This window comes from Podarcis tiliguerta (assembly GCF_965153285.1).
Source record: "Podarcis tiliguerta genome assembly, chromosome: 1".
Lineage (NCBI taxonomy): Eukaryota > Metazoa > Chordata > Lepidosauria > Squamata > Lacertidae > Podarcis > Podarcis tiliguerta.
This window is the reverse complement of record NC_139534.1, coordinates 93,603,451-93,616,801: the sequence shown is the minus strand read 5'-3', so window position 1 is coordinate 93,616,801 and position 13,351 is coordinate 93,603,451. Positions and strand designations below refer to the sequence as shown.

At 45.1% G+C, this 13,351-nt stretch overlaps 1 protein-coding gene and 1 long non-coding RNA gene across 3 annotated transcripts in view; one reads left to right on the top strand and one right to left on the bottom strand.

The window, feature by feature from the left end:
* The window catches only part of BAHD1 (bromo adjacent homology domain containing 1), a 65,452-nt gene extending 53,817 nt beyond the window's left edge, over positions 1–11,635 (top strand). The window contains exons 5-7 of the mRNA XM_083449961.1: positions 3,190–3,266; positions 5,566–5,657; positions 8,212–11,635. Coding sequence (XP_083306087.1) covers positions 3,190–3,266; positions 5,566–5,657; positions 8,212–8,401 — 359 coding nt within the window. The 3' untranslated portion in view covers positions 8,402–11,635. The remainder of the gene's footprint in view (positions 1–3,189; positions 3,267–5,565; positions 5,658–8,211) is intronic.
* LOC310682512 lies at positions 3,253–8,323 on the bottom strand. Of its 2 annotated transcripts, none has more exons than XR_014513927.1 (3): positions 8,205–8,323; positions 5,675–5,847; positions 3,253–3,329 (listed from the first exon to the last, which is right to left on the bottom strand). It is a non-coding gene; the product is annotated as an uncharacterized lncRNA (long non-coding RNA). The 2 variants fall into 2 exon arrangements; XR_014513928.1 differs by having other exon boundaries at positions 3,274–3,425.
* Positions 11,636–13,351: the final 1,716 nt, after the last annotated feature.

Sequence of the window (13,351 nt, the reverse complement as noted above, 5' to 3'; positions counted from 1 at the left end):
AAGGTAGCAAGTGATGGATGGCTTGTAAATGCACGCATGCACACACCCACACACCCAGCTAATACTGAATTTCTTTATCAAAGAACTAAAGAGCTAGAAGAGAATTGGAGGGTCATCCTGTCCACCTTGCCTCCACACCTCTGCCAAAGCTTCTGTATTTTATTAATGATTCCATCCAAATTAGAAGGAAGCAGAAGGCCCATTATGTCAAAGTTCCCCACGGGGCAACAAGTAGGCTTAGCAGAACACGTTAAGGAAGTGAATTGTGGGTCCACCATCTCAACAGAATCGAGCCACAGCAGCCACAATAATATCAAAGCAGCGCCCAGCCCAGTGGAACAGGAGATCTCAAAATAAAGCAGCGTCACAAGGACAGCAGCCCAGTTAAAATCCTAAAAAATGTGAAAAGTTGGCGGTCAACAAATGACTTTTCCATGTCCCCTTAAGGGCCTGTAATGATGGAGCCAGTCGAATCCCAATTGGAACAGTTTCACAAACGTGGGGTCACTGCCGAAAAAGCTCTTTCCCTTCTGTCCGCTGGCTGATGGCTCACACACGGCAAGCATCTGAAACGGCTCTCAGCACACAGGCAGGCTGATGAGACTGAAGGCAGTCCTTCAGTAACCTGTTCAGGGCTTTAAAGGCCAACAAGAGACATTTGGCTTAGAAATATAGTAGCACTGGCAGTGTAACTGGAGCAATAGAGGTGGTGCCAGTTCCTGGGCACCTGTGTTTTGAAACAGTTGGAAGTTTCTGAACGGTCTTTAAAGACAGACCACAAAGGCACCGTACGGCAGTGATGCTCCGGAAACCTTACCTCAGGCGTGGGGAAGCTTTGGCTCTCCGGATCATGCGGAACTATAACTCTCCTCATCCCTTTGTACTGAATGGGAGGCCATTTCAGAGGCTTCTGCAATTATCACAGAAAGAGCCTCTTAGTGCTTGGAGAGTTCTTCTGCCTCTGTGGCCAGGTCTTCTGCAACTCCCATGTTCAAGGTGCAGGAGAGCAATCAGTGGGTCATCCCTGAATTGCACCCTATGTGGGACACAAGTGCATCCGTCCCATTTCAGAGAATTGCATCTGGCTGGTGGCCCTCTCTGTTGCAGAGAGAGGAAAGAAAACCAATTTAATTATTTTGTACTAGAAGAAGAAGAAGAAGAGTTTGGATTTGATATCCCACCTTTCACTCCCTTTAAGGAGTCTCAAAGCGGCTAACATTCTCCTTTCCCTTCCTCCCCCACAACAAACACTCTGTGAGGTGAGTGGGGCTGAGAGACTTCAGAGAAGTGTGACTGGCCCAAGGTCACCCAGCAGCTGCATGCGGAGGAGCGGAGATGCGAACCCGGTTCCCCAGATTATGAGACTATCGCTCTTAACCACTACACCACACTGGCTGCTGCCCCATTGCCAGTCTTCCCTTTGCACCCTCTTCCCCCATCCCTTCATAGCTTGCCCCCCAACCCCCATTCCAGCAGGCTTCCTTCTCTTGGCCAGGTCAGCCAAGAGTGTGTGAAGTGAAAAACTTTATTCCCTTCATTTCCCTCCCCTTGCGAGCAACAACAACAACAAGGGGAAGCCCTGGAATGCCTTGCCTTATGATCCCCAAGCACATTTCTCTTACTGCTCTTAAGAACTGCAAATTCTGGCTCTTGCCTCAAGCCACGTACTTGGGGAATGTGCGCCCTCCAAGCAGTTGCACTGTCTCTCTACTGAGCGTAACATCTGAGCAACACCTGCTGCCATGTGATTCTTTTAACAGCCAGAATCTCAGAAGCCACTAATTAGACTAATGTTCTTTATAGTTCGCATTCTGGGAAATAGCGTCAAACTCTGGTTTCTGCCTGCTTTGTAATCCGTCTTCTAGCAGCTAGGATCATGCCGTGCTGCAGGTGGGAACAAAAAGCAAAAGTACTGTGTGGGAGCAAGGTGGTTTTTCCCATTCCGGGCCAGGGGGTGGTTGGGTTTTGAGGTGAAGTTTCTTATTTGCTGAAGATGACTCAAGACTTAAAAGTTAAATGGCATTAACTTTAGTGGGAAAACTTACATATACATGGGAAGCAGTTGGGGGACGAGCAAATAAAGATTACTTTGTGGGAGAGTGATGGGATTTTACCACCTTTGTTAATGATAAAACTAAGGATTTATCTCTTCTTTCACAACATATGAGGGTTTGGACATCTTAAAGTAAAGTGCTATTTTGGTAGATTTGCTATATTTTGGCACATGTTATGCTTCACATATCTTTGCCACACTCGCCTGTTGAGGAGTAACAGGACATTCTTACGACACTTTGAACCAAAGGGTTTGTTGGTTGGAGGAGGAAAGGAATTAGTTTTGTTTCAATTAGTTATTTGAGGGTAGTATAATAGTGTGGTGCAATTGTGTCTGCATCCGCTGCTTATGTATTTATTTATTCTTGAAAACTCAACAAAACATGTATCAAAAAATAGAAAAGTTACATTCCAAATGCCAATAGTAAAAAGGGTACGAGGAGCATCCAAACCTTTTGGCTTCCTACAGAAGAATGCTGTGCAATTGTCCCAGAGTGCCTACAGCTGAGGCTTTGTGTGGCTAAGAAAGCGGTTTGGAATTCTAGAGCTGTGTAATCCAGTTTTAGTTCATTGTCTGGTTCCCAGATGATGTTGGACTATAACTCCTCTCTTGCCCTCCAAGCTTAGCTCAATGGTCAGGGATCATGGGAACTTAAGGTTGAAGAGCATTGCTCAAATAAAGCTTCAACCCACAACCATGTTGCCTTGCTTTGAAACGGCAGAACCGCCATCCTGTTTGTAGAAGCTGTTTGTTGTTGCTTGTGAGACAATCTGAGCAGCCCGAAGGAAGTCTAAACAGGCTGACCCAAAGCTGCAGTGTAAAGATTGAACTGAGTCATTCAATCCCGGGCAAATAATTAACTGCTTCCATGACTGTTAATTTTGTGGGTGAAGACACGCACAACTTTTTTAAAGTGGGGAGTGTCACATAACTTACTTAAATATTTCTTAACGAGCCTTCCTGAGACAATTCCAGAGTGGTGCAGAAATATATGAGTATGCACAACTCTTATTTCTGCCATGAAGTCAGGCTCACCTTATAGCCGAGGGAGTGCTGGGAGCTCTCTTTCTTTTGCTATGTCTGTGCTCCTGTTGATGCGCGAGATTTCCTTGAAAACCTACCTTGTCTGCTTCCAGGGGAGCTGATGATGAGCCTCCTGTGGTACTACAGACCAGAGCACACTCAGGGAGGCCGCAATCCTAGCATGCATCAGGTGAGTTGAGTGTGTCCGTGTGGTGGTTGTATGATCAGGTGGGGATCATTGTGCCGTCATTTTCTTGCAGGGAGAAGGGAGAGTGATTAACAGGTGCTGCCTATTTCAAAACATTTGGAATCTTCTATTCCTGGTTAGCCAGGCCATCTCTTTCTGTAACTGCAACCAGTGTGGTTTGATAAGTAAATACCTGCTGCATCTCATAAATTGGCAAGTAATCTGAGTTCCGGTGTAAAACCGGCCCTCTACTGCCTCATTCAGAACATTCGTGATTTTACAGTCAACTTGTAGTTGCTTTGGAAGTGTGCTGTTACCTCTGTGAAAGTCTTTCCCCTTTTTGAATGCATGCAAGTTAAATGTGCATAAGTTGTGAGTTACCTGTACGGTTGTACCTTGGTTGCCGAATGCCTTGGAACGCGTATGTTTCAGCTCCCGAACAATCGAAAACCAGAAGTGAGTGTTCCGGTTTTCAAACAATTTTTGGAAGCCAAACATCCGGCGCAGCTTCCAATTGGCTGCAGGACGCTCCTACAGCCAGTCAGAAGCCGTGCCTTGGTTTTTGAACAGTTTGGGAGTCAAACGGACTCCCAGAATGCATTCTGTTTTGAAACCTAGGTACGGCTGTGTTTAAAGAGACCTCTTTAAATACTAGATTTTAAAGATCTGCACCTGATGCATTTCTCCCTTCGCAGGCAATTCTTTTATTGTACAATAAATACAAAGGTGTTTGTCTGTTATGGAAGGCTTGATCATCTTCCCCACAGTTTAATAGGTCAATTGCACTTTTTAGAGCAGCAGCAAAACCAAAAATGCTCTCCTTGTTTCTTCAGCACCAAAAAACCGCAACACCCTAGAATTCCTTTTATCAAACTAGTTCTAGCTATGTTGCCCTGCTGACAGGATGATTCAGCCACTCCTGGTTGCTTCATATCTGTTCTAGAATGACACAGGGGGAAAGAGTATGCTATTGCTTGCTTTTCAAGTTAAAATAATACTTTAAAATTGTGTGGGAAAGAAAGGAGGAGTTTGTGAGGATAAGGGAGGCATCTGATTTGAAGAGTTGACGAGCTGGTTCCAGAAAGAGAAAGAAGAAGAATCTTGTATATTCGTCCAACTTCTGCAGTGATTGGAAAGGCAGTGCAACCTTTTAAAAGGCACTTGAATGTCTCTGCGCTGACAGAGTTCTGTCTTAATTAACAGTTCCAGGTAAAATATAAACATCAACATGCAAGCCCAAAGCTTGCAAAGTAGCAGTGCTGTTAAAATGGATTCCAGTTAACATTTTCTCAAAAGGGAGAAGCAAAGCGTAAGGGTCAAAAAGCACTCTATGGTATCATTTATAAAAACTATTTTGCAACATAGTGGTTTTCTGACTGGCTGCAAAATAGCATGAAAAACCACATTTACTCTAGGGAGTATAATTCTTCACAAGTTATTCTACCTATTTCTGGCAATATACCTCCACTGCCTTGGGTGGTATCTTGAGTAGAAGAAAAGGCTAAGGAGTAAACCTGGGAATTAAGTCTCCAAGATTATTAGCACTTTGTACTCCTCTTTCCGGCAATTCCTGCCTGCAGCCAAGCTGGTGCCAAATGTACTTCTCTGCTTTCCTTTGGACTGTATTAGTGAGGCCAAGAGGGGGGTGGGTCTTGTTGTCTGGGCAGCCCTGGACCTCCATAAACACGGCTCAGGTTTGTGCCCCAGGGAGGTCACTTTGGAGCTGCTAACACAGCCATTTGACTTCACCCCCCAGAGGCACACTCCACTGTCTATCAAGACAATCGGATGTCAGCAACCTTCACGTGAATCATTTAAATGATAGAATTTTAGTAAGGCTTAGAAGCCTTGTGGCTGTTGAGATTAAATTAAGGCTGTAATCCTGTGCACACTTACGAGAGATTAATTTTAATTGGGCTTGCTCCTTAGTACCCATACGTCAAGATTGGGCAGTTTAGCTCCCAGACAGCTAAAGGAGAATCTCAACAGCGAATGCCTTATATAATCTAAAACTACCTTCACCAAACTGGTGCTCTCCAGGTGGTGGCTTTGGGTTCCAAACATCTGATGGACACCAGGCTGGCAAAGGCTGGTCTAAAAAGATGACAGCTCATAGGTTCTACTTAGAACAACACGTCATATGTGTCCCATGAGAGGTTGCCTCACGGCCTACGTTCAAAGTGGCAGCCTGAGAAACATGGAGGCATGATATCTTAGGCCAGAGACAAAAGTATGCGCAGGACAACTGCACAGGAAGTTTTGCTGTGCATTGCGACGGTCCCAACTGTGTGCTCTCTTGCAGAATGAGATCTTTGCATCCCGACATCAGGATGAAAACAGTGTTGCCTGTATCGAGGAGAAGTGCTATGTCCTGACCTTTGCAGAATACTGCAGGTAGGTGGTGCTCTTACCTTGCTTTTGCTGTTGTCTCAGAGTTCCAGAAAGGCAGTTCCACGGCATGGTGTGTGCTTCGCTTTGCTTTGCTGCATTTGCTGATGGGTGTGTTCCTTCTCTCTCTGCCTTGGCATTAATTGTGCTTGTCTGGGCATCTCAATCCATTTTCAGTTGGTTATTCTTGGTATGTCTAGGAGAAAAGAGTATTACTACTTTGGCCTCTTTCCTGTTTTAGTTTAAATAACAAAACCAAAAACTGTCCACTCACCACCCACCTGCCAACTCTCTCAGTAAAACTGGGATTGGGGGGAGGATTGTTAAAAGCTTGTTTAAAAAATGGAAGAGTGCCGTTTTATAAACCACAGTCTTAATCAAAATACCACACCCCACTAACATTAAAGACAGCTTAAGGCATGAGAATCTCTCTTCCCCCAGTAGAGAAATTTGAATCCTTTTTAGAAGGAACATTTAATGTTTGCTAAGTGTATCTAAGCTCCTGTGTATTATTAAAGGACGTTTGTCTGGACTATAGGGAGCAGTCTTCTGTATAATTTTGCAGTTGTGAGCTGTTGGTTTCCTAAAGTATTTCATTGTTATAAAATAGTTTTGAAGTCCAAGGCAATCCTCGCCTATCTAGTCCATGGAGCCATATAAGATAAAGAAGTGGCCAGTCCTTATGATTAAGCTGTGCAGTAGGGCGGAATTGAGAGCTCCATCCCCACCTATAAACCAAACCACCTATATCTTCCCTAGCCCTTTTAAAAGAAGCTCCTGTTTAAATAATTTGACTGTTGTTTTTTTCATTTAACAAACAAGACTGCCTTGTGCGTTTCTTTGTGAAAAAGCAGTACAACTGTGGTACCTTGGTAGTTGTACAGCTTGGCTCCTGAACAAATCAGCTCCCGAACGCCACAAACCCAGAAATGAGTGTTCCACTGTGCGAACATTTTTAGGAAGCCAAATGTCTGGTGCTACTTCCGCGGCTTCCAATTGAGTGCAGAAAGCTCCTGTAGCCAATCGGAAGCCACGCCTTGGAAGTTGAACCGTTTCAGGAGTTGAACGGACTCCCGGAACAGATTAACTTCAAGAACCAAGGTACCACTGTATAATTTTTTTAAATCAGATTGGGTTAAAACTGGTTTGTTTGTTTATTCATTTTATTTATTCATATAAATTATTTCTATACCATGATTCATAAATGGTATCAGAGCAGCTTACAACAATATATACCGTATTTTTCGCTCTATAGGGCGCACCCAACCAAAGGACGCACCTTGTTTTAGAGGGGGAGAACAAGAAAAAAAAATCTCCCCCTCTCTGTGCAGTGCCCCTTCAGCGAAGTGACAGGAGAAATGGAGCCCCTTCCATTTCTCCTCCTGCTTCGCTGAAGGGGCGCTGCGCAGCTCTCCCTCTCCCACATTGCCTTCGCCTTCAGTGAAGGCAACCCGGAGCCTCTGGAGTGCAGCGGGAGCTCCCACTGTGCTCTGGAGGCTTCAGGCAGCTACCTCTCCAGGCTTCAGTGAAGGCAACCCAAAGCCTCCGGAGTGCGGCAGGAGCGCTCCCACTGTGCCTCTGAGGCTTCGCGTTGCTATCGCTGAAGCCAAGGAGCCTGCATTCGCTCCATAAGACGCACACACATTTCCCCTTAATTTTTGGAGGGGGAAATGTGCGTCTTATAGAGCGAAAAATACGGTACATAAAACCATGTCAAAAGCCACATATTAAAAAATCTTAATTGAGAAAAAAGCTAACTATTGTGGAAAGATATGTTCTTAATTGCCGGCGTAACCCTAGTGGGGTTAAAATATTGAAACAGAAGGTGTCTGCTGAATCTATTTGCAGCGTATTCAACAAGACTCGGTCCATGACACCAATGGCTCAGTCACTTGTTGTTGTTAAATGAGCCTTGCGAACTTGGGAAACAACCAGCAATGCTTCTGCTGATGATTTCAGTGATTGAGCTGGAAGAGAAGTGTTCAAGTGCCCCTAAGCTACCTAGGACCTCAGGTGTTCAGGGCCTTGTAAATTAATACCAGGACCTTGAACCTGGCTCAGTAGTAGATGGGCAGGTGCCCCCATGAGCAGTCTGGCTGCCACAGTCTGCTCCAGTTGGAGCTTCCAAGGGCAGCCCCAAGGGCTGCCGTAATCCAGTCTATGCTTATACAAACTCAGCATGCAAATGATATGGATTCAGCAGTGCAAGAGCAGAGTGAATCCGCCCCCCGCCTAGTCACCCTTGTCAACAGAACATGTGGGGGAGTTGTTCTTTGGATTTCAGCATGGCCGAGGTGGAGCAGAGGAGTCAGTAGGGCCATATTACTATACATTTCTTCCATGTGTTTTCTCTGAGGTCTTATCAGTGCATCGTGGGCCTTCATGGCCCTCCTCTCAATTTTCTGGCAGTTTCAAAATGGGAAGATCACTATAACCAACGCCAGAGTCTTGGTTTTGCTTGCTCTTGCCCTTTAGAGAGGCTCAACTAGACATTTATTCTGTTCTATATGAATTTAATAATGCTAAAAATTTAGTATCATTCTTTTTTTTTACTTTGCAGATTTTGTGCCTTGGCGAAGCGTCGAGTGGAGGGGATCCCGGGCAAGAAAGCCGTGATGGTTCCTCCGTCGGAAGAGTATTCCACCCCTGCCCATCGCAAGGTGCCAGAGGACACTGACCCCGAGTTGGTTTTCCTCTGCCGCCATGTCTACGACTTCCGGCATGGGCGCATCTTGAAGAATCCGCAGTAGCCGAGCTCTGCAGCTCCGTGGGGTTGACAAGTGGTGGCGGCGGCTGGAGAGCCGAGGGCAGCCTGACCTCATTGCCGGCACGTGCTGTGGTGGAGCCCTGCCCTCGGGCACAGGAGGGGATGCCCAAGCACTCTATCCTCTGCGTTTGGGGAACAGATTTCCTGCTGAGGCAGATGTTCAAAGCACAGCACTTCATATAAAGAGCATAAATGGAAATATATATCTATAGAGAAATGTGTGTGTGTGTATATAGATATAGGTACTTGCTTCTGTAAATCTATATCTATATATATATGTACAATGAGCATCTTATAAGGGGGGAGGGGGGAGGGGAAAGGGCGGGGTGGTCCAGGGGATAAAAGCCAGTATAAACTGAATCCAGAGCCAGTCTTGGTGGGGATGGTTAGAGCATACAGAAGGGGAACGAGTGCAGAAGAAAGCTGAGCTGCCGTGGGCCCTTGATCTCACGTCCTCGATATGAAGGCTGAGGGCAGAGATCCTTCTGATCAGTGTCATACTTGAGGTTGGAGAAGCACCCCTGTTTGGGAGACGTTTACGTGCTGCATGTCCTTGCCGCATGCTGAACATGTTTTGATTTGGTAAGGGGAGAAGGACCACACTTGCTTTCTGGGGTTGTCCGGTCCGTTGTTTGCTTTCCTGACTGGCTTTGAGCTTCACCTCCAAAGCAGGAAGTGGGAAAGATGCAATAGGATTACTTCAGACCGTTTTGAAAAGCTGCGTAGATTTCACACACACACACACACACAAACACACACACACACACGTGTGAGAGAAAACAGGGTCCAACCTTAAGGATCACTGCTTCAGAAGTGGGCAAGCACCTGAACAGCTCCCAGAGTTTAATTGACAGCTGCTACAAAACCGATACCTTCCCTCCAGATGTTTGGAGAGGCATCCCTTCTGCTGGTTGAAATAGTGGATATTCTTTCCCATCCCGATTCCATTTTCTTTGCTCTTATTTCCAGCCCTTGTAGAACCCGGATTTGCACACTCCAGCGTACTCGGGGAGGGCTTAAAAGCCAGAGTTAGCAAGGACATTGTACCGCTTGAACTGCATTCTTTTCGAAACAGGCATCCTAACTTGACCAGCCTGGTCTGCTTTTGCCTGCCTACCTCTCTCCTCTCCCAAACACCTCCCCACCCCCACCCCCCAAAAAATCTCCTCTTAACACTGACATCTGAGCATGCCCACCAAGGCGAGACTCTTTGGCTCCCAAAAGGAACTGACCAATGAGAGGTTTGCATTTTGGAGAGAGAGAAAAAAACTTGCTACCTGATTCCTACGGATACTTCTGCCTCTTGCCTTACATGTATAGGTGTTAGAAAGAAAGAAAAAAACTACTTTAGTTTTGGCTTTAACACGAAGCTATTTCAGTTAATTCTAAAAGCAAACCAAAGGACAGCATATGAAGAGCCCGCTGAACCGGTCACACAAAGCTGGGATTCCATTTGTAGATTGCACTAATTCTAAAGAATGAGAATTAACACTGGGTCAGTCAATGTGCTTGCTGATGGCCAGAGTCGCTCACCCGAACGAGGGACCTGTGGGGGTTACTTTTTGGGTGTGTGTGTGTTGCGGGGGGAGTGTTCTGAACTAGTGTTATACGATGATAGAAACGTTCCTACGGCTTTAATATTGTCGTCTTTTTTTCAAGTAGAAGTAGTACTTGCCCACAGGCTGGAATGGAGTCTCGCCACCTGGGCTCTCTCTGCCTGCCTGGCCCGGAGGAAGTAGCCCTGCCATGTTCAGTTCCTTGTGCCATGTGCACAGGTGGAGATCCGCAGATTTTGCTCATCATACCAAAGATGGGAAAGTGATGGGGAGGAGAGAGAGAGAGAGGTTGAGAAGGTCAAAGCAAGAGATGGTTGGTTATACCTCAAGGTCACGAGGAGACGATTCCTACTGTGTTTTAGTAGGGAAAGGATTTGCTCCCTGCCGTTATGGGGGAAATCCCCACCCTAATTCTGAGCAAGAATCTGTGGCTGATCCAAGCTGGCTAGTGCCAAAGTAATGGCTTTATTTCCCCCCCGTAACCATTGCTTGGGCATGTTGGGGGGCTCTTGGGAGTTGCCGGTGCTACAAAGCACACCTTGTTATAGCACAGGAATGGAACAGAAGTTTCCATGTGATATTTCCCTCAAGCAGGTGAGAGAGCCTGACCATGAGGGAGGCTCAGATTGGACGGAAGGAAGGGTAGGGCTGGCATCACTCTCTTCAGTCTAGAGGTATGCTGGGGTGGTTTGGGAGCAATACTGTGGGTTCCGTAGTTGCTGCCTGTTCTTCCATTTGCCTGGTTGAAGAGGGAATTGTAGGGGAAAGAGAATGACTGGAATAGGGAATGTTCCCAGAATGATATGGGTAAAGTGTGTGGGTGTGGGTGTTAGGAGTTGAGTAGTCTGATCTATGCAGAATCAGATTTGGGGTTCCTTTCTCCGCCCCTGTAATTGGGGGTGGGGGGAAGAAACCACGTTGCTAGGTATCCTCTTTTTCCGGGGAGGGGGGAAATAGTAGTGTTGTTCATGGTATAGTGAAGGGAATCCTCACAGCTTTTGATTCGAGACTCATCTTCAGGGTGCTACTGCCCTGTAAAAAGAGCTTTTGGGAAAACGGAGAAACCAGACTCATTTCCTGAAAAATCTGGTGTCTGCTACTGCTTCCTCCTCCTCCTTCGTCCTGCCTCCTCTCCAGGCAGGAACAAAGAAAACAAACTCACATAATTGTACAAAAGGAAAGAAATTGTATATCTGCCCAGGTCCGGGGGTGGGCTAGAAGCCCCCTATCTGGAGAGGAGAACCCCTAACCCTTCCGTGCTTCTGATATTGTCAGAATCTACTTCAGGCCAAGAAATATTGTTTAAAGACTTGTGTGGTTGTTTTATGCTGTTTTGCGGGCAGCATGTAAATGATTTGAAATGTCTTATCTGAAATGAAAATATTTCATGCTTTTTTAATCTATTAGATATGGAAATATTTTTGAAACTGAAAATGCAGTCAGTAGAATTTAAATTGAAATGTAATACATGTAAAATATATTTTAGTTGATAATTTTGTAAAATGCACTTTTTTGTGTCTCTTCCCTTGTTTCCCAGATCTGTATTTCAGTGTTTACAGATGGAATGAGAGCATTCCCTATACCCTCCTTCTGTGAAAAAGATATATTAGAAGTAATTCTTAAAAATAAATTTGAGAAATTGTATTGATTTAGAAAACAAAGCTCAAATGTAGTTTTTTCTTGCCTGTGTTTAATCTGTTGATGGGGGTCTACTTGGTAACAGTAAAGGCCATGGAATGTACTGGTATTTTCTTAGTCTCATGGTGGTTCACAAAGGTATGTCAAATTCCAGTATTTATTTAGAAAAAAAATATTTATAGACAGCTGTATCATAAAACTGTGTCACAGCAGTTTACAGCTGTATAAAAACCAAACCAAACAATAACTTCATAAAAAGTTAAAAACAAGTAAAAGCAAAAAGAAATTAAAATCGAACATCAATAGACTACTATAAAGTGGTGTTAATTTTGTTTTCAGCAAACGTTTAGAGTTTGGCACAGTAATGAGGCTATTATTGGATTGTAATTGGAAACTAATAAAAATTATTATTAAAAAAAGAATTTACAGGAAACCCCCCCAAAATAGTTTGACACAGAAGACTCCTGCTGAATACAAGTTCCAGTGGTACCTCGGGTTACAGACGCTTACAGGTTACAGACTCCGCTAACCCAGAAATAGTACCTTGGGTTACGAACTTTTCTTCAGGATGAGAACAGAAATTGTGTGGCGGTGGCAGCGGGAGGCCCCATTAGCTAAAGTGGTACCTCAGGTTAACAGTTTCAGGTTAAGAGTGGACCTCCAGAATGAATTAAGTTCTTAACCCGAGGTACCACTGAACATCCATTCCTAAACTCATAAAATGCAGCATCTCATAATTATTAGGATGTAAGAAGAACCCTCTTGGATTAGACCAAACTTCTGTCCAGTCCAACAATGGGTAACCAGATGTCTACAGAAGGCCCACAATCTGGAAGTGAGGACGATGGTCTTCTACTGTTGCTACTCGACAACTGGTATTCAGAGACATATGGCCTCTGTTTCTAGAGACAACAAACCACTTTCCCTAAGACTGGAGATTGCATGGGCCCAGGCAACTTTCCCTAGAGAGGGCTTTACGTAAGGAAAGTGCCACATCAAAAAAAGGCCCCAGTCCTCATCATTCCTCACTTAACTTTTTGTTTTGAAGTCACTTTCAGGCTGGCCATCTGTGATAACCTGCACACACAGGGAGAGTTTGTTGGGATCAGAGTGTCTTTCACTGGCACTTAAGAAGTAGATACGTTGCTCTAGATCAGTAGAGTAGTATGTCCACCCGAGGACATCCACTTGTGGCATCTACATGGGAAGAGGGCATGCCGGAAAACAGGAGGAATGGCCCACCACCATTGCTTCTTCCTGTCTAAATGACAATGTGTGGATGTTGCATTTGTACTTGTAGTGCTGGAAAACATTCCTGGCCTTGGAGGGCACCTCACAAGTATCGTTCTTGCCGGATGGGGCCTGGGGAGGGGATAGCTAAAGGGAAGCAAGCGAACTACTCTTGCAACCTGAAAATAGGAACAGAAATTGCGCTGGGAGCATGTTAGGTGCACTGTGGAAGCCTATTCTTCCTGAAGGATCCTTTTAAGATGCATGGAGACTGACCCCTTCAGATCAAGTCCACCCACAACTATCTTTTCATAATTAAATGAGTACTAGAGCTGGGGGGCTGTGGAGTTGGAAGAACTCCTCTCCCTCCTTCCCAACTTAATTTCCATCCCCTCCCTTTGAAATGTCCACAAGTTCTAACTTGTGGCAGAAAATCCCCACCTCATTCGAAATGCTTAAGGTGCACCGAACAACAGCAACTCAACCACATTCCAGCCAGGTCAATAAAT